The 24664-nt window shown below is 36.5% G+C and overlaps 1 protein-coding gene across 1 annotated transcript in view; it reads left to right on the top strand.

Annotated features, from left to right (window-relative positions):
- KCNH8 (potassium voltage-gated channel subfamily H member 8) overlaps positions 1-19453 on the top strand; it is a 176793-nt gene extending 157340 nt beyond the window's left edge. Inside the window, exons 13-16 of the mRNA XM_058025604.1 lie at positions 1466-1821; positions 5751-5857; positions 6943-7019; positions 17751-19453. Coding sequence (XP_057881587.1) covers positions 1466-1821; positions 5751-5857; positions 6943-7019; positions 17751-18461 — 1251 coding nt within the window. The 3' untranslated portion in view covers positions 18462-19453. The remainder of the gene's footprint in view (positions 1-1465; positions 1822-5750; positions 5858-6942; positions 7020-17750) is intronic.
- Positions 19454-24664: the final 5211 nt, after the last annotated feature.

Here is a 24664-nt window from a genome sequence, read left to right on the forward strand (position 1 = left end):
CATTTTAGATACATGGCTACCCAAGGCAAAGTTTTGAATATGGGTAACACTCGTTCTCTGTAGAGTATAGGCAGTATCAGTGCCAGGTCCTGTACAGGTAAATCATCATAACAGCCTTTGAATGACTACTACAGTTGACGACAAGGCATTTCTATTTTATAAAGACATGCCTTCTGTCAAAACTTGGAATTCTTACCTCTTCATATATACCTCAAATTAAAAGATACTACTAAATCTGTCAACACATACCAAGAAAAAAGCTTACATTCAACCAAAGTGTGTTGTAACAGAATTAAACCTGTGCCACAGAACATTTAGACAGATGCTAATAGGGGCTTAGAATATTTGGATAAATTCCCCAAATCTGTATTTTCACCCAGCCAATCTCATTTGGCCTGAACGTGGGATTTTTGACTGTGCAGGGTCATCTGAGGTTTTCTATCTAAAGCTAACAGTGCCTTAATCAAGCTTGATTAAGAAGACTAGCCTGTAAAAAAATTTAAAAACAACTCCCTTTGAAACCATGAAGTTGCACTTGGTTTGTTAATTTGACCTAGAACCTGAGTCTGCCTTAGGCCATTCACCTACTACCAATACAGAGAAAGTTGTACCATGGGAATAAATGGAACAATTTCTGAGTTAAGGTCTGATCTTGTCTATGTTGGCACGCGTCAGCACTCATGATCAGCATACTTTGTAACTTCAAAAAAACCATTGATCACCTACATTGAGCTTTAATTAATACATAAATTATAGAGCACAGGTCTATGTTGGCTCTAAATTTCCATGATTCCAACATCAAGCATCTAAATTGCTTTTTTTTTTTCAAAACCAGACATAGCTCCGCTTTCTGATGACTCAGCTCTGAAGCTGAAACCATCACACTATTGGTGCATTAACAGGACTTGGAGTGAACTGAAAAGTCTGTCTATCATCCCAGCAATTACTTCAGTTACAAAAATTTAGAAGGACACAGAGACCATTGGGCTTGAGCTAACTGATGCAAATGCCATTTATACATTATAAAAAGTTCCATGTAAAAAATTGGTATTATTTGAATAACCAGCCTCAGATCTCTTCTATGGACCACCAAGATTCCGGTAGCATAACATTCAAGAAATAATGCCTCAGCTAAACAAAATTAATCTTCTCAAGTGTACATATGGCAAATGGCTTGTAAGAACTAGTTGTGTACTCTTTCTTGGTAAGAAAACATATTGCAGTGGGTTTGCTGACCGCATCACGAGTGACCTTTTTTAATTTGTATTTTTCTTATATCTGCACATACAGTCATAGCTGAGGGTGTGGATAAGTTACAAAAGCTGCTCTCTCTAATGAGAAATGAAAGCTGTGTTAGGTCTACGTTTGTTCCAGAATGAACAGCAGAAAAAATGTGTTTCTGCAATATCAGGCTCTGAATTTTACACATATTACAAATATTACTACGTATTATTTGGTTTTTTAGACAGAGCTCAAGGGAAATGGAAATATAAAAAAGAGACTCCCTTCTATTGTGGAAGATGAAGATGAGGAAGAGGAGGGAGAAGAAGAAAGCAGCACCCTTTCACCAATTGATACACGAAGCACAAATAGCTCTCAGCAGAAGAAGACTGCAAGCAGCAAAAGCCACCTAGGGAGAAACTTGAAGCAGCTGGCCTCAGGAACTGTACCCTTCCATTCCCCCATCCGTGCTTGCAGTTCAAACCCCTCACGAGCCAAACATGAAACAGAGATCCATTACTACTCCAAAAGGAAGGATAAAAACCTTAAATTGTACCTGTCAGCACTGACTGCCAGCGGCCCACCTGATCTGAGCCCAAGGTAATAGTTATGAATGGTCATTCTCCTATCTATAATGTGACTCCTATTAAAAATACCATCATTTTGTCACTATAAGAATTATTCTTTAATAGTTTATACTTCTGTTCATCCCACAGTATTGTAGGAACCATTGCACACTATGCAGAATGTTATGACTTTAGAAGTTCATTGTAAACTAAAGTATTTTTGCCCACAAAAAGGACAGTGAAAAAAAGTGAGCAACTGCAAAAATGGCTATTGAAATAGTCTGGACTTATGGTATCATTTTGTCTATAATATTCATTTCCTCAATAGCACTATGAAACATTCTGAGTCCATCAGAGGTAGAAAAATTTAGAAAGCAAGTGAAAGAAATTATAGCATAGCAAAGAAAATACAAAAAATTACTGGAGTACAGAACTATAATGGAAAACAATTGCTAAGCAATTTTGGAAAATATTTAGAGGGTTTTTTATTGGAGACAGGAAATCTGATAATGGAAGTTATACAGACATTAAATACAGAGTTTAGCAAATCTGTTTCTCTGTGTCTTTTAACACAAAAGTATGACAGTTCATTGAGATATTACTAGTGTAAAATGTAAAATATTTCCATTTTTTAATTTGTACATTACTTACAAGTGATTTATGTAACCTGCTCTTAAATTGCTGCAGTGCAATCCTAGTTTTAATGCCAGTTCTTTAGGGAAATGACAAGCATACATACGAGGAGATGCAGTAATTCATCTTACAGTTCAAGCTTTGTCTTCTATAAATTGAAGTGGTTTACATGTTCAAGCACTTCCTTTATTCATTAGAGGCAGAGTGGAAGTTTCAGGAACTTGCCATTGCAAATGTGAAATACCCACAGCTTGAACAATATTTGTTTAACTCTGTCAAAGCACGAGTCCCTAGACATGCAATTATAAAAATGACATGGAAGATTACACAGAACCCTTTCCCCCTCATCATATATTTTAACAGTATGAACAGACACGGTTCAACTAGTACCCAGATACAAAACAATTAATTTTTTCATAAAATCATAGAAATCAGAAAACCATTTAGGTTGGAAAATACCTCCAAGATCAGGTCCAACTTTTGACAAAACACCACTACGCCAACAAAACCATAGCATTATGTGATATTTTCTCATTTGTTTTTCTAGATCTCATAGGAATTTGTTTCAGTCAGCTATGAGTAAAGGTCATTATCATTCACAAAATAAGTGGTAATTCAGGGAAATCTACTTTTTATATTTTCTGCTGAAATGTAGTCTTGCTCATTATTGCTCGAACTTATGCAGCCAGACGTTGGCATCTAAGGCTGCGAAAGGAAATATGAAAATGTATGTTTGAATATATTATTTCCTGTTTCCATTAATAATTTTATAATTGTAGGCTAATGCTGTTAATAGGCTGGAAAACTGGACCAAGATGCATGTTTTTCAGAAATTTTTTTCCAGACAAAAAATTTTCATGTTATGTCCTGGAAGGAGTTTATATTATTAGAATATTTAAACTGACAAGTTAATACCACTTCAAAAAATAGTCTTAAGTGTTTCCTTGTGAGCATTAAGGAGAAAATGAGACCCTAATTAAAATTTAGAAGAGCTTAATTAAAATTTTCATTTACATTTGGTAAATGTTGGCCAAGGAAGGCAAGGGAAAGTCAAGACTCTGATTGAAATATCCAGTCAGTGCTGTCTGAGATGCATAACCACAGCTTCTTAAGAAACTTCTGCTGCGGATATTTCCTAGAGGAAACTAATTAGAATTCTTTACAGGTGCTTCAGGTTCTGTCTTTGTACCCCACAGTGAAAGCAATAATGCCCAGAGACTGGGTCAAATTTTTAAAGAGCTCTTTGAGCAAGGAACAGAAGCTAGATTTGTAGTTTCTAGAATACAGCCCTGGTCTTCCCAATTGCTTTTTGGGTTCTGCCTGTGAAGTGGAAAAGCACCAAAAGGAAGAAAATGTAAGTGATAATAAAGGCAGCCCTAGGAGGAGGTTTTATGTAATTGAATCTCCTTAGACCCGCACAGACGAGTGCACTCCAGCCCTAAGCAACTGCATGGAAGAGGTCACATGTTAATATTTTCTGACTTTTTGGCTTCTAAGAGTGGCATTTTCTTTCTTCAGGATAGAATTCAGGGCTGTACAACAGCTGATTCAGAGAGGGATGAGGCTTACCAATTACCTTTGTCCCCTCATGTTTTCAATTTACTAGGTTATGCAGTTCCTCAGCCAGATCATTGTATATGAATAAGCATATTGCACATTATATATTTTCCACAGAGAAGCCTGGCACTCCTAACTAGGTATTTGTGCTAATATAATTTCCTTTTAGACTGAATCTTAAAACACTGTAAAGAATGTAGCATGTATAAATTCCAAGTCACATCTGAGTAAGCTTTCTCCTGTGTGCTTTAAAGGTAGTTATAATGTTAGCATTTTATATAATTAGAAACCTCTGCAAAAGTGATATTGGTGTTTAAAATTTGCCTTTTGAAGCAGTGAGGCCAAATGACATTAAATGGGTTTTATAGAAATTTTCACACAAAGTAATCATTCTGGTTCTCAGCTGCAGACAGCAGTGTAGGCCAGGGCTGCTCAAGCACGACATTTGAGCCTCCTCTTCTACCAGAGGCTGATTAAGATTAGAGTCAAGTCTAGTAACATCCAACTGGCATCATGAACACTCAGACATGACACGGAGATCTAAATCCACAGGAAGAGCCAAAAAAGATGAGAACACGTGGTATTCATACAGAGGTCTGAGTTATATGGGTCTTTCAAGCCCAATACATCACAGATATCTCTGTGTTGTTTGCTCTTTTTCTCCAGGCATTTCCAGTCAAGAAGCTTTCCTGAAAATATCTTTATTAGATTAAAAGTATAATGTCCATCATCACAAATTTATCCCAAAGGACTGAGAGGCTAAGAATTTTCTATCTTAGCCCTTCCAGATTAGTATTTAACTCATCTGTCTGCTGTAAGACAGAATACGAAGCTCGTTCCTGGACAAAACAAGAAATTGATGCTTCATATCAGTCAACTGGCAGTTGTATGATTCTCTTTTATTGACTTTAATATAGTTCTCTTTATAGCACAATTTATTTTAGCTGAGAGCAGAAAATTATTTTCAATATTATATATATTTTTATACTGTATATTGATTCCTCCAATACCTGTTATCTATTCTTTGAATGTAGAAATCGATTATTGTATAAAATAATGTGCCTTTTTTTTCCCTTTAGCTTTCTTGACACTACAAATTACAGATAACTGCTATGCATGGGTAGAAATAACTGGTAAAAAGGTCTTTTCTAATAGTCAGATCCAATACCATTATTAATGTAACTGGGACACTGGAGACTGGTCTGTGCATCTTCCTATATGAAATTTGTAAACAAGATTTCCCTGCCTGAACTAGTTCATTTTAAAGAAATTTAGAATGACTATTTGCATGGAAATTATACTTTTGACTGACGTTTACAGAGATGTTTTCATAAATATATTATATTCAGGCTTAGGCTCTGCCTAAGTAAACCTAATATGAGAGCCTGATTATGGGCAAGGAGATTTTAGTTGCACAAGAGCATAGTGAAGCCTCTGTTGCAGAAGAATTGCAGCACATTACTGTAAATATGAAAGACAAAATATAGTCCATGTAGTTTTGGATCGGACCTAGAATATGCTGTGAAAGTAATGAAAATTTTGAAATCTCAGTTAATTACACTTGGCCTGGCATTCCTTCCATTATCAGTAATTTTCATTTTTAGTGACTAGCAAGAAGTTACACCAATATAACAGGTTCTGCTTCTCTCTATACTTAATGCTGTGAAAAATTTACCATTGTTTAAAAATGTGCCCTTTAGGAGTAATTATTGCAACATAATTATGGACATGATGTTTATGAAACTGCTCTGTTACTCCAATTTTTCTCAACAGAATTGTCGATGGGATTGAGGATGGAAACCATAACGAAGAAAGCCAAACCTTTGACTTCAGCTCTGATCAGCTCAGGCAGGAATCCAGGTTATCTCCTACAACTGGAGGTGAGCATCGCCTGGGAAAATCACTTTTTAGAGAAAACAGTTTTCATAACTGCTTTTTGTTCCCCTTTATTTCTTTCATCCTCACTAGTGGCATAAATGGATTAAACATATATTTGTACTCTCAGTACCATTTCAGTGCCATAATTGTAAAAAAACCACAACAAGGTTCCAAAGGTCATTTGTTATTTTTGTGCTAACAGACAGTCATGATAAAACAGTTTGTGGAAGGAACTGGTTTTTCATGCATTATGCTTTACCAGAAGAATTGTACAATCTGCCTCATGCTCCCAAACCTTTGGTCATGGAAGGTGCTAAACACAAGGACAAAACTGAATGTAAAAATATTATAATACCAAACTGGGAAAAAAACAAGCCATAAATAAGAAGGAAAAAAAAAAAAAAAAAAAAAAACCAAAAGAAACAAAACAACCAAACAAAAAAATACCCAATTAATTAAGAGCCATATGTAAACCTGGCTCTCAATATTTTTAAAGATATTTAGAGAAGTGGAGGGGTATGGAACTATATAGATTTTTACAAAAGTGAAAACCTTGAATTACAAGGGGTTTTAGGAGTCTTAAATGACCCACAACTGAAAAGGTTGGTGAAGCAGCACCATAAAGCAATAGAATTTGTCAAAATGGGGGGGAAAAGAATTTTAAAAAGAGACAGAGGAACTGTTTCCAGCATCCCCTCTTTCAAAAGTAAACAGCTCGCACATAGCTAAATGCCTTTATCATGGGGGCAACTAGGATGTATATTGTTTCTCTGAAAGCCAAGCAGGAAAATAATAATTTAAGTTTAGTCATATTTATGATTTTTAAAAGTGTCAAGCTGTCATGTGGATGGCACCAAGGTTGTCGTTTTCATTCCTTTCAAGTCCAGAGTGAAGAGAGCAGTATGGACTTTATTAATTGCACTTCTCTCAAACATTATAAAATGAACATTAAATACATGGTTTAATTTTCATTCTAGCCAACTGCAAAACAGGTTTAAATTTAAAGGATTGGTGTAGTGCAAGAACAGTATGATCATTTCTAAGTGATTATACTCTTGTCATTTACATGAATTTGAATTCTTTTCAGAGGCTGAAATTGGTGCTGCTGTGCTCGTTATCAAAGCAGAAGAGACCAAACAGCAGATCAGCAGGCTTAATAATGAGGTAACAAGATTTTGTGGGGGTTGAAGGATATTAACAATGATTCAAGGAATGCTGGAGAAAACTCAGGAATATGATAAATGTGCTTAGAAAACTGGATGAGGTTCCTATATGTAGGGCAGTTTGGGGCCTTTAATTCATTCTCAGATTAATTTTCTACATGAAACCTACATAAAAGTTTGTGTCAATGCTTGGGCTATAACCAGAATGAGGTTAGTGTATCTGGTTTTCTTAGGATTTAGTCTCTTCTGGGTATGCCCCTATTTGTCTCATCCCTCTCATTATTTCCCCAAGTTTCTTCTCCCATATTTTCTTGTCTTCGTGTGTGTTGTGCTTTTACAGAATTTCTTTGAAAGACATGCAAATCCATTCACGTTCAAATTTACATAGAATGATTCAAATCACTTTACCTGTGTTCTACTTAGGATGAAAGAGAATTCCATCCCTTCCTGCTCAAGCAATACGACCTGAGGAATGCAGGGCCAATAGTGTTCAGTGACACTTTCTATTCCTCCCTTTTAATAACTTCAAGCCTGTAATCAACTATCAATCCAACACTAGGGAGATGTTCTGTGGCTAAACTGTTTCATTTACACAGCCCTGGCACTACTTTAGCTAACAGGAGTAAAGCAACAGATAACTTCACAGTGGTACTGCAATACTAAAATCTGTTCCTAGCCTACAATGTCTTTCAATGCGAAAAGATTAGAGACAACTCCTTATACTTCCACGTGGGGAAACATTTAAATAAGTCCCACCACTCAGTTTCACTTCTTCCCTGAGCTCTTTGGTTACCAGAAATGTCCAGTTTGGGGTTTTTTCCTTCTTTATTGTGTATGTTTAATCTAGCTATTATTTCCCACTTACAAAGTGTTGAACTTGTAAACCTCCTTCATCCTGAGTCAGCTTAAGTTGCTTAGGTAACTTAAATATCCTGAGCTAAGACTGCATGTGTGGTTAGTTAGTTACTATGGATGCATCAACTCATTTGTATGTAAAACTGTAGAGTTCAAAAAAAAGTCTCATGACCCATTGACTATGGGTCATGAAAAACTATGTGTTTTTATAGGATTTGGTCAAAAAACTCAAAAAAAACATTCAAGATGTTTATTGACACCACCATCATGACAGAAAATTATATTTCCTATGTAATGCTTTTGAAACACACAAGTCATATTGATTCATCCCTTTTGAGGACAGTCATTTTTAAAATAGGAGGATGTATTATATGGCTATCTGCAAGAGGCAGTTGGAGAATATATCATGGTGACAGATGTTCCAAGGCAGGCATCTTGTGGATTAAACAAACATTTCAACTGGAACAGTTCTGAGTTTCTCATTGCTTTTCTGGTGAAAAGTGATAAATAAATAAATCTTGGAGCAGGGCAATATGTTAATCAAAAAAAGAAAAAAAACCTCCACATGTTCAAGGTCATTTCTCTCCACATGCAATTTTAATTTTGCCCTAGTAATACTATCTGAACAAAACGTTATGCAACTTGTTCGTTCACATTAACATAACACAGGCAGTAGGACTAGATTTAGATTTCATAGGTAATATTCTGGGCTCAAATCCCAGAGATGGATGGGTATCCTCCAAGTCCTCCCATGGATGAAAATTTACACTGGAAAAACCGCATGACTGAAAGGCTGCTTAATTGCGTATTCTATGTGTACTCAAACATACCCAGCTGGAGTTTCTGAAGTGATAGTACAGAGTTGGTGCTTACCCAAATGAGCTCATGGTAGCCTTGCTGATCCACAGTAGCTGCTGCTTGAAGTTTTTTGTTGTTGTAAAAAGTATAGAATACTTTTAGACCCAGTGCTTTCATCATTCCATCATTTGACCAGTAATGGGAACTTAGCACTGACGCTGCATCAGACTTGTAGCAGTAGTTAAAATACCAGCAGAGTCAGAAACAAAGCTCTCTGTTAAAGACATGCAGTCTCCTCCTGGTAAAGAAAATATGAGAAAAGAGGTCACAAGTAGCCAGCAGCAGTAAACACTGTCATTAATACATTTTCCAGTGGAGATCAGAAATCAATGAATGAATGCAAAGATAACTGCTTTCATGAAAGGCAATTGTATTACAACAGTTCACTAGTTAGCTTAGAAACATTTCAGCTGTTCATGGGGGGTAAAAGACATGTGTCTTTCCATTCAGATTTTCAAAACAATCTCTTGTTAGCAAAGCAAAATGCTACCCCAGAGCAAATTCTACAAAATTAGCTATATCTAGTTTAGAAATACAGCTGAGCTCTTGGCAGTATTTTAGGTATATGGCATTCACTACATAGTCCAAAGGCCATTTCTTTTACCTAAGAGAGTAACAGTAGTCAGTGCCTTGATTTCACTTCTCAGATTTGTTAACTTTAATAGTAATGGATGCACAGACTTCCTCTAAGGAGAGTAATCTCCAGAGTCAGCACAGTGAATGTGAGACAGACTTGAACACACCCTTAGTTGCTGTTGTACAGCTCCATGGCTTGGCTGCTCAGCCAGTTAATCACCTCCTTCACTTCCTCACCTAACTTCACTGCTCATTGAGCATTCAAGCTGATACAGGAATTTCCTCCCAGTTCAGTATTGCAAGGTAGAGTGGAATTGAACGACTTTATCTCCTACCATGTTTGTCCCTTCTTCTTAGAATAAATAATCACTGAATAAGGCAGGCATGACATTCATTATAGTTCAGTAACTTCAGTACATGGCAGGTGAAAGCTAGGGGTTCAGGTTCTTGTTCTAGTAAAAACAGAGTTATTTAAGCAATAGTTCCAAGATTAGGTTACTGAATATTTACCAGCATTGTACATTTTCTGAGCTGGGGAAAGCTTGATTCAAAGACCTGCTCCAAACTAAGCAGAGCAAGAATTCAGGAAGAGTATTCTGCCTTACAACACTGTGTCCTTCCTTTGCAGAGATCTCTACTCGTAACCTGGTCTTTCCAATGCATTTGTCTGCAAAGGCTGAGCAAATGAGTGTATCTGAACATTTATCATATTTTTCAGAAGCACCACTTATCTGATGCAATCATAGATAACTACTAAGGAGCCCACAAAGTAAAAATAGGAAACCACTAAGCAGATTTTATGAGGTATACAGATGGACAAGACATTTAGATTAAAGCACTTGCCTATCACTGTCCCATTGCCTGTGTCCTTTAAGGCTTTTAACTCTCTATCATTTGAAAGCTACTGCAAGAAAAGGGCAGAGAAATACCTTGATTCAGTTTGAAAAACCAAACCCGAATTATTTACAAGAGATCAGTTAAAATAAGAAAAATACACAATATTTAGCCATATTTCCTCCCCTAAATACAAATACACATTCTCCATTCAAAAACACAGGTACATGATTTTGAGCTCAGATAAAAAGGCCATCTCATACAGTGCATGAAGACAAACTCAAGTTGCTTTGTTGTGCAACCCAGCTTCAGTGCAACCTCCCTCAGCTTCAGAAATCTGGGGGCTGATTCCGTGTCTTAATGTCTTACCACATTGGTAGATCCCACAATTACAGTACTAAAACAGTATAATGAACACGGTACTCATATTTCTCCCATTCAACTGAAAAACAAACAAACATGAGGAAATATGAATAGGGTCAGGTTTTGAGCTAGATAATTACTTTCTATTTAGCTCCATATTGGAGCACTTAGTGGAAATTCAGCTATTTTTAATTTTAGGTTTTAAATGCAAGTACTTAAAATAAGCATCTGGCACTTACGCGGAACAGAGAAAATATATTCATGGGAATATTTAACTTTCACCTAACAAAAGGAACAATCCTAAACAAATATGTTTATTTTCCAAATCATAAATTTTATGCATATATTATTTTTAAATGTATTTCAATTCCAGCTGTCAAAAATAAATTTCATTCTCCTCTCAGTACAGAAAAAAACATTTTTAATATTAAAAATATATGCAAATGACAACCAAGGCCACTAAAGACAATTTGGTGAAGCCAGTCAGGCTTCTAGTTTTACATAGGGGATATATTGTTAAAGTTCAATTTGCGACTTGAGAGTTCATATAATGAACTCGCTTGACTTAGAGTAATTAAATACATGCTCTTCTTAACAAGTTCATAACTCTATCAGCACACAAGAGAAATTACTTTGCAGCAAGGCTATCCCAGTGATTTGGTTTGTGAAATATCCTTCAATCAAGAAAAATGTGGCAAAAAGTGAACTAATGACATTTATAGATGATGAAAACTATTAAAAGTAATCTACTCATTTTGGATTTTAGCCATGTAAATTTCACATTAAAGCAAAAACATAAAACCAAGTATCATTTCTATGAAGAAATAAAAGCTTTCTAAACACTACACGCAGACTGAATTCACTTTGCCTACTGAGATTTTAAAAAATACATCTCTTTTAGCACTGACAATCATATTTCCAAAGAAGCTTGTTGTTTTGTCTCTCTAGCCTCATAGTTTGATAGCTGTAGAGAAGCCTTTCCAGCTAACTTTTTTTCTTCTTTTAATGTTAGTTTAATAGGCATTGGCTGATGAAGGTAACAAAAATAGTTGACGCTCTGAAGCCTAGATTATATTTTTTTAACCAGAGGACACTGCACATACATGCTATAAGTCCCATATGCTGTGGTGTGCCCCTGGCACTTTTCCTTGGTGGAAAGGCACCTGGGACAAAGGAATTAAGCAAGAGGCAGCCATGCAGTATACAAATCAACTGGACACCAAAAGCTGACTTCAAATTTGAATAAAAAATATTGTTACCATGACAGATGATGACATTTGTCCAGTTAATATCTAACAGGCATTTCAAAATGTTTCTGTACTCATAAAATCTATTTTCCCAACATCTAAATGTGAATGCCTGTGGGTATGCAAGTTCATAAGTTCACATCTTTTTCTTTTTTGCCTAGAAGAGCATAAGAAAAAGCTGATTGGTGTTCTCCTTCTACAGTCAATTTATTCTGAAAACACGCTATTCCAGCAGATCTCAGCAAACCAAATTTCTTTTGACTTTCTTTGCCCATTACATTTGCTAAAAGCTCTTCACTGGTATAATTTTCTTTTGAATTGTCTTTGTTTTCATCTTTGAATTCACTGACAAAGTAGACAATGTCAAGCAGCTTTAGTAATTCCTTGTGAAGAAAACCCCCTTATAGAGTTCAATTAAAGAAGATACGCTGGGAGTATGATTAATGCCCACAAAGTGTCATTTAGCAGACCTCCATAGACAATTTTCTATAATACCCTGCATAGGCAGAACATTGTATTTATGCCTCTGACATTTTCTTTTCAGATGTAATGTTTAACATTTATCTTTCTTGAATTTCATATTACTGATATTTAAAAGTGAACATGAATTCCATTTAGACATTCAAAATAAAATTAAATAAAAACAGATCTGGATAAGGTGCTGAAAAGGATATTTTCAAATGTCCATGGATGACAGCTAGCTATTGGTCATAAATCTTTCCAATCATGTAAGAATCCAGCTTATGGTGGTTATGTCCCCTTCATATTTTCTTGTAATTCTAGAAGAATGTCAGATGGACAGTAACATCTTAGAAGTCTTTTGACAAGATGTATATTACGTCTAAAGTTTCTTCTTATATTTTAAAGCAGCTCTTCAGTTAAGAAAATTATAGTTTTACCGCAGTTTATTCTTAAGAACTGTAATGTTGCCTGTCCTCTTTTAACTATTCGTTTAGATGCTTATAGAAATTGTATGCTTAATATTTTTGCCCAATATCATATATGCTACCTCAGGTTTCCTTTCATCAGTACTTATTACCAGCTTCTCCTCTCCCAGCCACCTGGAATTTCCACAATCTTCCATTTTCTCTCAATCAATGGCTAGTCGGTCAGTTTGTCTCTGGTAATTTTTAATTCCTTGCAGCAGTAGTTTCCAAACCTGATTTCCTTATTGTCACCATTATGCTGACACCATCCGGATTCTTTGCCAATCGGAAGACAAAGTCCACATCCAACAATCATAGAATCATGAAATGGTTTGGGTTGGAAGGGTCCACAAAGATCATCCAGTTTCCACCCCCGCTATCAGGGGCAGGGACACCTTCCACTAGACCAGGTTGCTCAGAGACCCATCCAGCCTGGCCTTGAACTCTTTGAGGGATGGGGCACCCACAGCCTCCCTGTGCAATCTGTTCCAATGCCTCACCACGCTCACTGTAAAGAATTTCTTCCTAATATTTAAACTAAATCTACTGCCTTTCAGCTTGAAGCCATTACCGCTTGTCCTGTCACTACATCCTCTTGTAAATGATCCCTCTCCATCTTTCTTGTAACCTCCCTTTAGGTACTAGAATGTTGTTTCAAAGCCTTCTCTTTTCCAGGCTGAAAACTCCCAATTCTCTTAGCCTTTCCTTGTAGGACAGGTGCTCTATACTTCTAATCAAGTTTCCTCTCATACCACTCTGCCTCCAGTCCCCTTCCCACCAGATTCACTCCCAATAAAGAGCCACAAATTATTATTAAAACTGCAGTTTGGGAACTCTTTTTTCTAGACTGAATTTCATGGGACTTCTGTTAAGTTGAATATATTTAAATACTCTAGTCCTTTGTACTTCTCTTGTTTATCCTTGTGTGTTTAATAGCAATAATCTTGGTGTCCTAATTCACCCAGACAAACTAGTCACTGGAACTACCAAAGAGCTGGCTAGAGAGCCAGCAAATGACAAAATTTCCTACTCTTAGATGGTAAAGCCAATTGCACAAGCTTCCCGATTCCTGGATTTATGTCGCTGAAACTGAATCATCATATCATTGCACAAATCCTATAGATTTAATCTGAACTCAGATTAGCTGCACTAGAATTTTTTTTTCTGTGACTAGCTTTGTTTCTAAAGCCATTAAATCAGAAACATCTGTCACCACAATACCAATGGCCACAGAGCTGCTGATAGAAGATCAATGAGGAATCTGTCCCTGCTCAATTCTTGTTTCATTCATTCAACAATGCAGTCAGTAAGAAACAGAATACCAGCAGTTAGTTAATCTGAGTTTTAAAGACAGCTCATTTTATCTGGTAATCTCCCTGACTTAATGATAAACCAGAATAGAAGATGCAATGAAAGACCAAGCAAGGGAATAGAGAAGCTGGCATATACAGCCCAAGCCAGGCAATTCCTCCACTCTGCCAAAATACAGCTTCCATTTCTCAAGAAGCTAATATTCATCTTCATTTCTTTGGGTGTTCAGAAACAGTCAAAGCAGGAAGATATCTGGGTCTGAAGTTTGAATTTCAAAAGGGAGTAAACAGAGGGAGAAAAAATATGTACAAATAAGAATCTAATCCGTTTCTAATCAGAAAAGAAGTCTTATTTCATCCATTATTTAAATTTAGGGTTCATTATTAAAGTCACCCTAGGACATTCAGAATTATCCAGGAACAGTGATGAGAGCTAGGAATTCCAGTTTAAAATTTGTCTTTATAACATAGATATTGGAATATATAATGGGAAGAAAAATAAATCTGTTTAGCCATTTAAACAAGCAACAAGCATCACACCATTCCTACCTAACTACATGGAACAAAATACTCAAACTGCTGAAAAGTTTAATACTGGTAGTAAAAAAAAATACTTTTTCTTCTGAAACTGTCAAAGTAATTTTAAAATAAAAAATAGATCTGCTAAAATTTTTATTTTAACCTCTATTTTGAATATATTCTTTCCTGATAACATAGTCTACTAAAAAGGCACGAGCACATTGCTTTCAACCAGTTTGAGAAGCACCTCTTGCTACTTGAAGCTAAATCTGTCTAAAACCCAGTTTCTACACCCGGAAACATTGCAGTATCTTTTCCAAGCTCTAGGAAATGTTAAGGCAGCATTTCGAGTATATTTGGGATCTCAGAGATAATTTTAAAGCTGTCTGCCTAGCACAGCAGGAACCATTTGTACCAGTAGCTGTTTTGCCTAGCAATAATCAGTGATCTCCTGAAAAGAGTGCAGCCTTACTGGCATGCCAGGAATTAGCCCTTTTTCCTCAGGAAGAAACCATACTGCTTTCAATTTCTCTTTCACAAACTTAAAATTCCTTCGGCTTTTAATCCGTGTTATTTTGCACTTTCTCAAACATTGTGAAATTTTTAATAGTACTGATAACATTTTTCCCCCCTATTACACCATTTTATTTGCATCTGCTCAGGGATCTCTTTAGGGTATAAAAATAATAGCATAAACAGGGTAATGTGGGTAGGAACACTAATAGTATGCTATGCATGTATAATATAGACATATGATAATAATGTCTATTATTATATAATATAGAGACATATGATAATTAATAGCAATCTATAGCAATATAGATACTGGAGGTTTAATCTATTCATCTTGTCACTGTAAAATCCTGAAAGCTACATGTTTTTTTGTGTATGTGACATCCAGAATAGGTCCAAACAGATCTTACTAACTGATAGTGGTGAATTAAGTTTGGCATAACTATTCTGACTATCATCCTACTGGAAATGATTAAAGCCTACTTTATAGGGGTTTATCCTATGTTGGTACAAGAGCAAGTTTGTGAGAAGAAAACACTCTATGAGCTAGCTGAAATATCAAAAATAGAGTGTCTGGGCACTAAAGCAAGTTGTAATGATCAGAAATTCAGGGCTGCCACAAGTGCTGATCCTGGGATTGATTTTTGCTGTATTTTCTTAGTGATTTAGCAAAAGAAACACGCTAAACGATGATGCAACTTCTAAAAAGCTCATAAGTGATGAGAATTGGAAAACAAAAACGAGGTTCAAACCAAACAAGACATTTTAAAATTGTGGATATTTTCACACAACATTCATAGTTTAGGTAAGGTACATACTCATAAGGTAGTGTCAATATTTTTATTTGCACATCTGCAGAAAGCCCTGAAAAAATGATGCAAGTTGGGAAATTATGCACAGAAAATCGTTGCTATATCCATGAGGTGTAGGGGCCAGTGATGAACCTAAAAAGACCTGATGACCAGTGAATCTAGATAGCCATGAGTTTGATTGTCTGTCTTCCCCCATCCTACCCAAAAAAGCTTCTGGAAGTTTTACAACATCATCTCCGACAGAACATAGGAGTTCTTGTGAGGTTGATTTGTCCAGAAATCTCACTGTTTTCTCACAGTCTGACGGTACCAAAAACCTTCACTGGCTGCTTTGACCCCAAGGGAAACCTGCTCACAGAACACTTTGGCAGCATATTTTAATTTCTCACATTAACTGAAGTTACCAGGCATTCAAAGCTTAATCTCTGCTGACAGAAGAGGATCTCATGGTATTTTCTATCTACCATGACTCAATTAGACAAGGCAGAAAGAAGTGCAGAGACAGAGATCCTGTCACCTGCCACTCAGAAGTCTCCTCCCTTTAAGGATTTTATCTCCAAAGGCAGTGTGATCATTACAAAATTATTAAACAACATATTGGTTTTGACCTCTAAGCTTGGAGAAAAATAAATAGATCTTGTAGGAGCTGTATTGGAGCTTCCTACTTTCTTCTCCAAATTTCTTTATAATTATTATGTCTGGAATAACACAATCAAACTCAGCCTGAAATATATTTCCAGCAGATTTCTTCAGAACTATCCTGACAGAACAATGAAAATTAGTCTGTGTAGGTCATCTAATCAGTGATGTCTCTGCGTGATGTTAAAGAAAAGCTCCTTGAATTAGCTATTTTCTTTTTGACATGTAGCTTGAAGATTAATGTGCAGTCATGTCGTTTTTCAACAGAGTAGCATCAGTATGAGGAACTCTATTTTACTGATAATGATGGTGCTTTGACCTAAAATAGATTGATAATTATCATGGAGACAAATTTACTTTCTATCCTTCAAAATTATGAATGGGTTACTTTTATGTTTGAGCTATACTTTTCTTTGCCCAGAACATCCTTATAAAGGCATTAAAAAATGTCCCCATTAATGTTCAAATGCCAGTCAGCTTTAAAACACAGATTCAGAACTTGCCAATCTGATCCCCACCCAAAACGGCAGTGTTGAGGAAAGACATCATGTATTTTATGGAACCAAATGGATGCTATCAGCAGTTTCAGCATTTAAGAGAAAAAATCTAATTAAAAATCTGATTCTCCTTTTTGCACGTGCACCAGAGAAATCTATGCAATGGATTAATGCCTGTTATATGTAGTACCTTTCAAGCATACCCAAAAGTGCATGGAAACAAACTGTTCCACAATCTTATATTTTTTAAATAGAGGTAGCAAGTGAGCTTTAGATTTTTCAGGTTTCCCCCCCCCTTTTTTTTTTCATAGCAGTCCACAAGATTTTCTTTTAATAGTATTTGCATCCAGCAACTTAGAGTATGGACTTCTTTTATTTTGCTATGAAGACAGCAGTATACTTCATATGTATTTCTAAACAAGATTTCACAAGACTTCATTTTTACATAATTCATCAGCATCAAATTGTTTAATAGGAAAGTTTTATAGTTTAAAATATTTAATGATTGATCAAGAAAATATTGATGTGATCCAGCATCTGGAAATCATTTCATTTCTGACCCTATAACCATTTTTTATATACAGGGAATAATTTGAAATTAGGTAAATTAAAGTATCTGGAAGGAATATTTCCCATATACACTAGCAAAATGTATTTCTTTAGTGTAGAAACACTGTGCCAAAGATGAAAGTTGTTATTGCTGCACAGAAAAGAAGGATGTATGTGCATATTTTAGGGATGGTGCATTAATAAATACTGTGATATTTTGCCCTTTCACAACAGATAACATCTTTAAGTCAGGAAGTCTCACAATTACGTAAGGATATGAAGAATGTGATGCACCTTCTGGAAAACCTGCTCACGTCCCAGAGGCCTCCAGGATTCTGTGCTGTGCACAGCCTATCTCGAAGTCCCACAATGGACAGTCTGCAGCCTCGAGTGGCTTGGACTACACATCAGCCTTGCTCTCACATGCAAGCTGGCAACTTCTCTTGCACCAAAGCACAACTTTGTCGTGGAAATACACTATGTGACATTTGGAATACAGATCTGTCTTCTGTAGGCAGCAGTCCCCAAAGGACTGAACCCAACCTGCAAAATTCTATGGATGGTGAATTTTATTATACAACAGGCCTTCAAAATTCCCCTTCCCAGTATCAGGTAATTCAGAAAGACAATCTGCAATTTTTAAGATGCACCTCTCCCCATTCAGACACTACCCTGACTCCTCTTCAGTCTATTTCAGCAACCCTTTCTCCTTCAGTATGCTCTTCATCGGAGACATCACTGCACCTAGTGCTGCCCAGCAGATCAGAGGAAGGAAGCTTCAGCCAAGGAGCAATCAGCTCACTAAGCCTTGAGAACCTGCCAGGATCATGGGACCTGGAAGGAACAGCCGGAGTAACTTCTGCACAGAGCCCGGATTTCCCAGTAGACATTGTGACAAGCACGAGGGATGTTAAAGATAAAGACTGCCAAGCCATAGACGTATGAGAAACAGTGAAGTGGTACTCAAAGCATGTTCCACAGCTGCCAGTTTAGAGAGTACTGCATGACTGCTTTATTTGATCCCCGTTTTGGCGATCATGGAGACTTACAAACGTGAAAATTCAGACTTATAGAAAGTAAGAAAAGGAAATGGTTCATACTTTAGGAAAAAAATAAATTTCTAGATTCTAGAAGCATGTTGAAAAAACATTTTGAATACATATATAACCTGTCTGTTTGACAGACTTTTGTGATAGTCCAAAGACCCTGAGGGTCAGAGCAGCTGGAAGTCTAGCACAAAGAACTGTCGTGGGTGGCTTTTGTTCATCGAAGCAAAGGTTTTCCCTGAGTGTCTGACTGTTGTTCCCAAACAATATCTATGGCACTGTTTGCTTCAGGTGATCGTGGGTCCTGCTGGTCTTTTTGTCAGTTCTGTGAAGGCAAAGGACATTCGCTGCATGTCATCTAGACAATCAACCAAATAGAGCTGCTAGAGAGTGCTTAGATGTTGCACGTTATTTGTCATGTAAATGAAACCTCTTAATTTATCTAAAAATACTATTTTTATATACTTGGTATGAAACATGTACCTAAAAATTATTTAAAATATTTATAAAGAGAATAAGAGTTTGGTTTCATTTTGGTAAAAGCTTGCAGTTTTAACAAGAAATGCACTACCATCGTGTATTAGATCAAATACTATTTATTGTTAAGATATCATGTAGTTTACAAATTACTTCCCTTTTATGTGCATGCAATTTGCAATGAATGTACTCATTCTGGTGGAATACAAATAAATTAAGGTATTATTTTATTTAAAAAAATAAAAGAGCTGAAATGTTATATCCTATAAAAAGGTATCACTACTTAAAAAACGAGTTGTTGTACTGATACCATTAATTATTCTTGGTTTATGTCTTAGTATTGCATTGTAATTCGTAAGACCAAGTCAACATTTAAAATACTTTCCTGTTTAGGGGCTTTATATCTGGTTAAGAACATAAAAAGGGATGAAAACTAATGATCAAACTGAGGAATATTAAAGGAGAAAATTACAATCTTAGTAAGTCTGAATCAAAGAATTAAGATTAAAGTATTTATTATTAAAGTAGTTATTTATTAATTGATCTTTTTGTTTCATCTCTAAAAACTAGCTTTGATTTTTAGTCAGAAATTTTTCAAAGGAAATACTATAGATTTGGTGAATTATTTAATCTAGAATCTGACTTAATGTACCCCCAACATTTTTTTCCTGGTATTTAATGTACTAGAAACATATTGCTACAGTGCAACCAAGGCTACAGATTTGCATTGGAATTTTGATTTTTATATATAAAGATGTGCAGTGAACATCAAATTTACATATCCTTTAACAAGCTTTCTAAAAAAAAAACACACAAGCCAAAATAAATGTCCTAAAATGGATAAGTAAACTAAGTTATATTTAATAATTCATGCAAACTGCTGGGTATCAAAATTTTTAAAATTTTTACAGAGCACAGATTTATGTTTAACTTCCTTAAGAGGTTGTTTTGGTGGGATTTTTAATAGAAACTTCAAAGACAAAATATATGTTAACATTTGGCTGTGTGTGGGAATACAAACCCCAGCTGACACTCTGTGACCAACCTACATACTTCCACAGCCATTTTCCTACTGGTACAAATTAGGGATGAAATGTCATCTCCTATTTTGGGCTACCTGAATTTTGCCAGTGTGTCTACACCTCAATGTGAGTGTTTGTATACAGGGTTTCTTACTTTTTCTTTATTCCAGTTTTTACTGAGTTTAAGGTAAATAGAGAAGTACAGATTAAATAAAGAATATCCCAGAATTTTTTTAAAATAATAAAATAATAATAGATAGTAGCAAATAAAGTAACAAGTACCATTCTATCATATTTCTGCAAACAGTCCTAGTTCCTCTTTAGCCATCCGCTGTTGCCCATCCTACTTCAGCACTGGGCAGGAGGCTGGGGGACGCTGCCTGCTCCCCACTCCCAGGGCAGGAGCCCCACCTCACCTCAGCACCCTACAGCCACAGTCCTCTCCTGTCCTCACCACAAGGTGCAGCTCCTTGGGATGCACTGATACATGCTGCACAGCTGTCCACAAATCCTGATTCCTCAGCCTACCGTATTCCAGTTACTGACTGAGAGTGCACAAACACACCATGCCTATTTCCCAATATCATTTAACAATTTCCATTGCCCACATAAATTGGAAGAAGCATTTGCTTTCTCATTTTATGACATATAAACCATTATGTATATGCATTAAGATTTTGGCATTGGGTTTTTTAATTTCCAGTATAAACAGTGATGTCATGCGATTAAAACTGGATGTTTTGTCCTGGAGTTTTTGTGTCGGTTTTGTATGAAAGTTTAAAAAGGTCAGTGGAAACACAAAAATCCTCTTTGCATACACAGCCTTAGCTTTAGTATTGTACATTTTATTCTCAAATAAAATAAAAAAAGGCATGTACAGTAATTACGTAGAAATAGCACCAGGATATCGGTTCTAAGTTGTTCTGTTTCTGCAACTGTCAAGCACATCCCAAACAAAGCTGGCAAACACTGTTTGTACTGGCCATAGTTTCAAGGAACACACCAGAATTGCAGAGATTCTGTAAGAGGGGAATCACACAGGTGAGTGCTCTGCCTTCCAAGGAAAAGCTTAAGGAACTTCAGACAAGGCAAGAACAACACCGTCATTCCAAGCGTTATGGTTTAACCCCAGCCCCATGCCACCACTCACTCATTTCCTTCCTGTCAGAATAAGCAGCAAAATTGGAAAAGTAAAAGCCAGAAAACTCATGGGTTGAGCTAAAGACAGTTTTACAGGGAAAGGAAAAGCCATGCATGTGAACAAAGCAAAGCAAGGAATGAATTCACTGCTTCCCGTGGGCAGCAGGTGTTCGGCCACCTCCAGGAGAGCAGGACTCAGTCGTGCGTAACTGCGACTTGGGGAGACAAATGCCATCGCTCCAAATGTCCCTCCCTGCCCTCCTCTTCCTCCAGCTTTAGCATGCTCAGCATGGCACCATATGGTATGGAATATCATAAGTTGGGGTCAGCTGTCCTGGCTGTGTCCCCTCCAACTTCCTGAGCACCCCTCTGGTGGGTGGGGGAGGAATAGAGAACTCCTTGGCTCTCTGTAAGCCTTGCTCAGCAGTACCAAAAACCCTTTCATCACCCTGTTTCAGCGCAAATTCAGTCCACAGCCCCACACCAGCTGCTGTGAAGAGCTGGTTTGAAGAGCTGTGTGAAGCAAATTAAAAATCCCAGCCAAGACCAGCACACCTGGACAAAATCAAGGAAAGAAAGAGAAAGGTCTTGAAGGGCTGTACTATTTTAAACTCCCTGACACCATCATAGTATGAAGGTCCCAGGAAAAGCATTCCTCAAGCAGCTTTTGCAGAAATTATCTGCAACCAGTGCAAAAAATTTCACTTTTGAAGGTGAAATGAAAATTCACAGGGACAAATGTGAAAGCTTATACTTCTGAAATGGAACAGTATCCAAGCAAGATTACCATGGACATAATAATTCTACACACGAAGTGGTCATTGAGGATATATGGGATTAAAGCAACAAGCACTGTAATATTTACATGCTACCTTCAAAAAACTTTAAGTATGAAAATGAATACAAGCATCCCATACCCTAACATCCAACCATCCAGTTCAGACAACTGAATTTATTCCTTTTTACACTAAGCTTTAGAAAAATTAAAAAAAAAAAATTGTTTTTTGCTATGGATTGTTCTTCTCATCTAATTCTGCATCAGTTTACTTCCTAAGTTTTTACATTTCCTTCCTTTCTTGCATTTACTATCACCATCCATTTCTTCTTTTGTAGAGTAACTGTATTTCTTTTCCCCTCTCTATTTATTTCCCCATTTTTTTCTCTCACTTATTCAGTTTTATATTCTCTTTCTAACTTCATCAAATTCAACCGTGTCTTTTATTTTCTGGTATTTTTTTCTATTAAAAATCATCCCAAGTCTGCCACTAATAAACTAAATGGTTACTGAACTCTGTCATGCAACAGGACACCATATTTGGTCTCTGGACTCAGGCAGTAAACTACTGGACTTTAACCAAAATCTCCTGCATGTTATATTCTCACAATGCTGTAGTTGCTTTCACTGGGAATGGGAAAAAGAATGGAAAACATGAAAAAGATGCACTGGAAAACAAACAAATCAAAATACCCAAAGTAGGAAATTTGTCTTCTGCTTCAGGTACATCATTACAGATATGTATTTGTCTTGGGCCCACTATAACTACTAGATTCAATTTAAGAAGCGCAGCTTGTCACGAATTCTGCAAATACTTATAATTTTTTCACAAATGATAACCTTGCGCTTGTGATAAACTACAACTTCAGACAAATATTTGAATCCATTCTCTTTTTCAAATGCCTTTGATCTATTACATTGATTTCTCTCAAAATGCAAAGTGGTGCAAGAGTTGCCACTGTCATAAATGACAGCTGTAGGAACAGCTGCATAAACTTGCAGTTTTGCCTTTTGCCAAACATTTTGTTTGTAACTATTGTGATGCCTCAGGGTCCTTTGTGCAGAAGAACCCTAGGCTCTTAGAAACCAATGATGGAAGTTTTAAGTAAATCAAAGTGCAATAGAAGACTTCTCAGGGAAATGTGCAAATATATTGAGGAATTTTTTTAAATTAAAATTTCATAGGCCTTCACATTTAACATCCACAAATCCTCAGGACTTTTAGAACAGTCAGTGCAAATTTCCAAATGTCTAAGCACACTTTATCTGCCCTTAAATTGCACATTTCATATGGAGTGGGTAATGTTATATGTATGTATTGACCCTGTCCTGGCCTACATAGTAACTATTCTGATTCTTTATTTTTAGTGTAGTCTACCTCTGACTTCTTCATAGAATTAAATAGACTATGTTCTTCTTCTTCTCACCCTAATACAATAAAAAATAACTGTAGTGACTAAAAATCCACATACTTGGAAGGGTTTGCCTTCACAAGGCACTTTAAAGAGTTTGCTTCCTATTCAAAAAAAGCAAAGCTTCCTTCAAGAATGAGATTTAAAAAAACCCACGCAGTGTTAACCTCCCTATGCACAAACAATCAAATCCCACGCACCAGTTCCTTCTTGACTCTGCAGTCAGACACAGGACAAAAACTGCAGCACCCTGAGACAAATTGGAAGCACAAGCCTCAATAGGCAGCAATACTACAGACTAATTATACCTTTTTAAAGGCCAGCATTGTCAATCATTTACTTCCTGACTTTCCATACATGATTTTTTTTTAGCCTAACACATATATCTAGTGCTGCTGGATTTCATTTCCCCACCCCTACACAGCACTGATCCACAGAAATACAGCTGGTATTCTTGTTAGAAAAATGCCAACATTATTTCAGTAACCATGCAAACTGCTTTTAGGCAGAATTTTAAAGTCTGTAGTATATGCAAATGAATGAACAGGTTTCTTGCATTGTACTTGTTTATAGGAAAGGAAAATTATAACCCTTTGATAGAAAATGTTTTTCATCTCACCCACAGTAGTCTGAAATTTTCCTAAAGTAAATAGAAAAGGTCTCTTTTATGCCTTTGCTTGCAATGAAATTGTGGGAAGCAAGGACATGGTCAGGATGGACAGGAACAACACCAGCTACACACACACTCTCAGAATGCTATACTACCTCCTAACATCATTTTTAAATGTTACTGAGTCATGACTGTCAGGCAGCTTAAATGTGTTCAAAGACAAGCAATCACCTGCTTATTTTTTCCCATACAGAACTACCAGTGTGCGTTACAGATTGTGCCAGAGAATCTCTGATGATTGTATACATAGATCATAAAAATAGTTACTGGCACTTGTACCACAATCACAGAGAAGGCAAAAATTCCTCATTCCCCACCTCTCCAACAACATGAACAGCTTTTTATAAAAAAAAAGAAAATTGCTGCTTGGTATTTTGTAAAACATTATACTTGTATTAGGTTTGCCTGGCCAGGTTTTGGTAGCAACGGCAGCAGGGGTGGCTCCTGTGAGAAGCTGCCAGAAGCTTCCTCCATGTCCAGCTGAGCCAATGCCAGCCAGCTCCAGAACAGACCTGCCACTGGCCAAGACTGGGCCAAACAGAAATGGTGGGAATACCTCTGTGATAGCAGATTTAAAAAGCAGGAACAAAAAATTTCTTGTACAGA

Source organism: Melospiza georgiana, chromosome 1 (genome assembly GCF_028018845.1).
Source record: "Melospiza georgiana isolate bMelGeo1 chromosome 1, bMelGeo1.pri, whole genome shotgun sequence".
Lineage (NCBI taxonomy): Eukaryota > Metazoa > Chordata > Aves > Passeriformes > Passerellidae > Melospiza > Melospiza georgiana.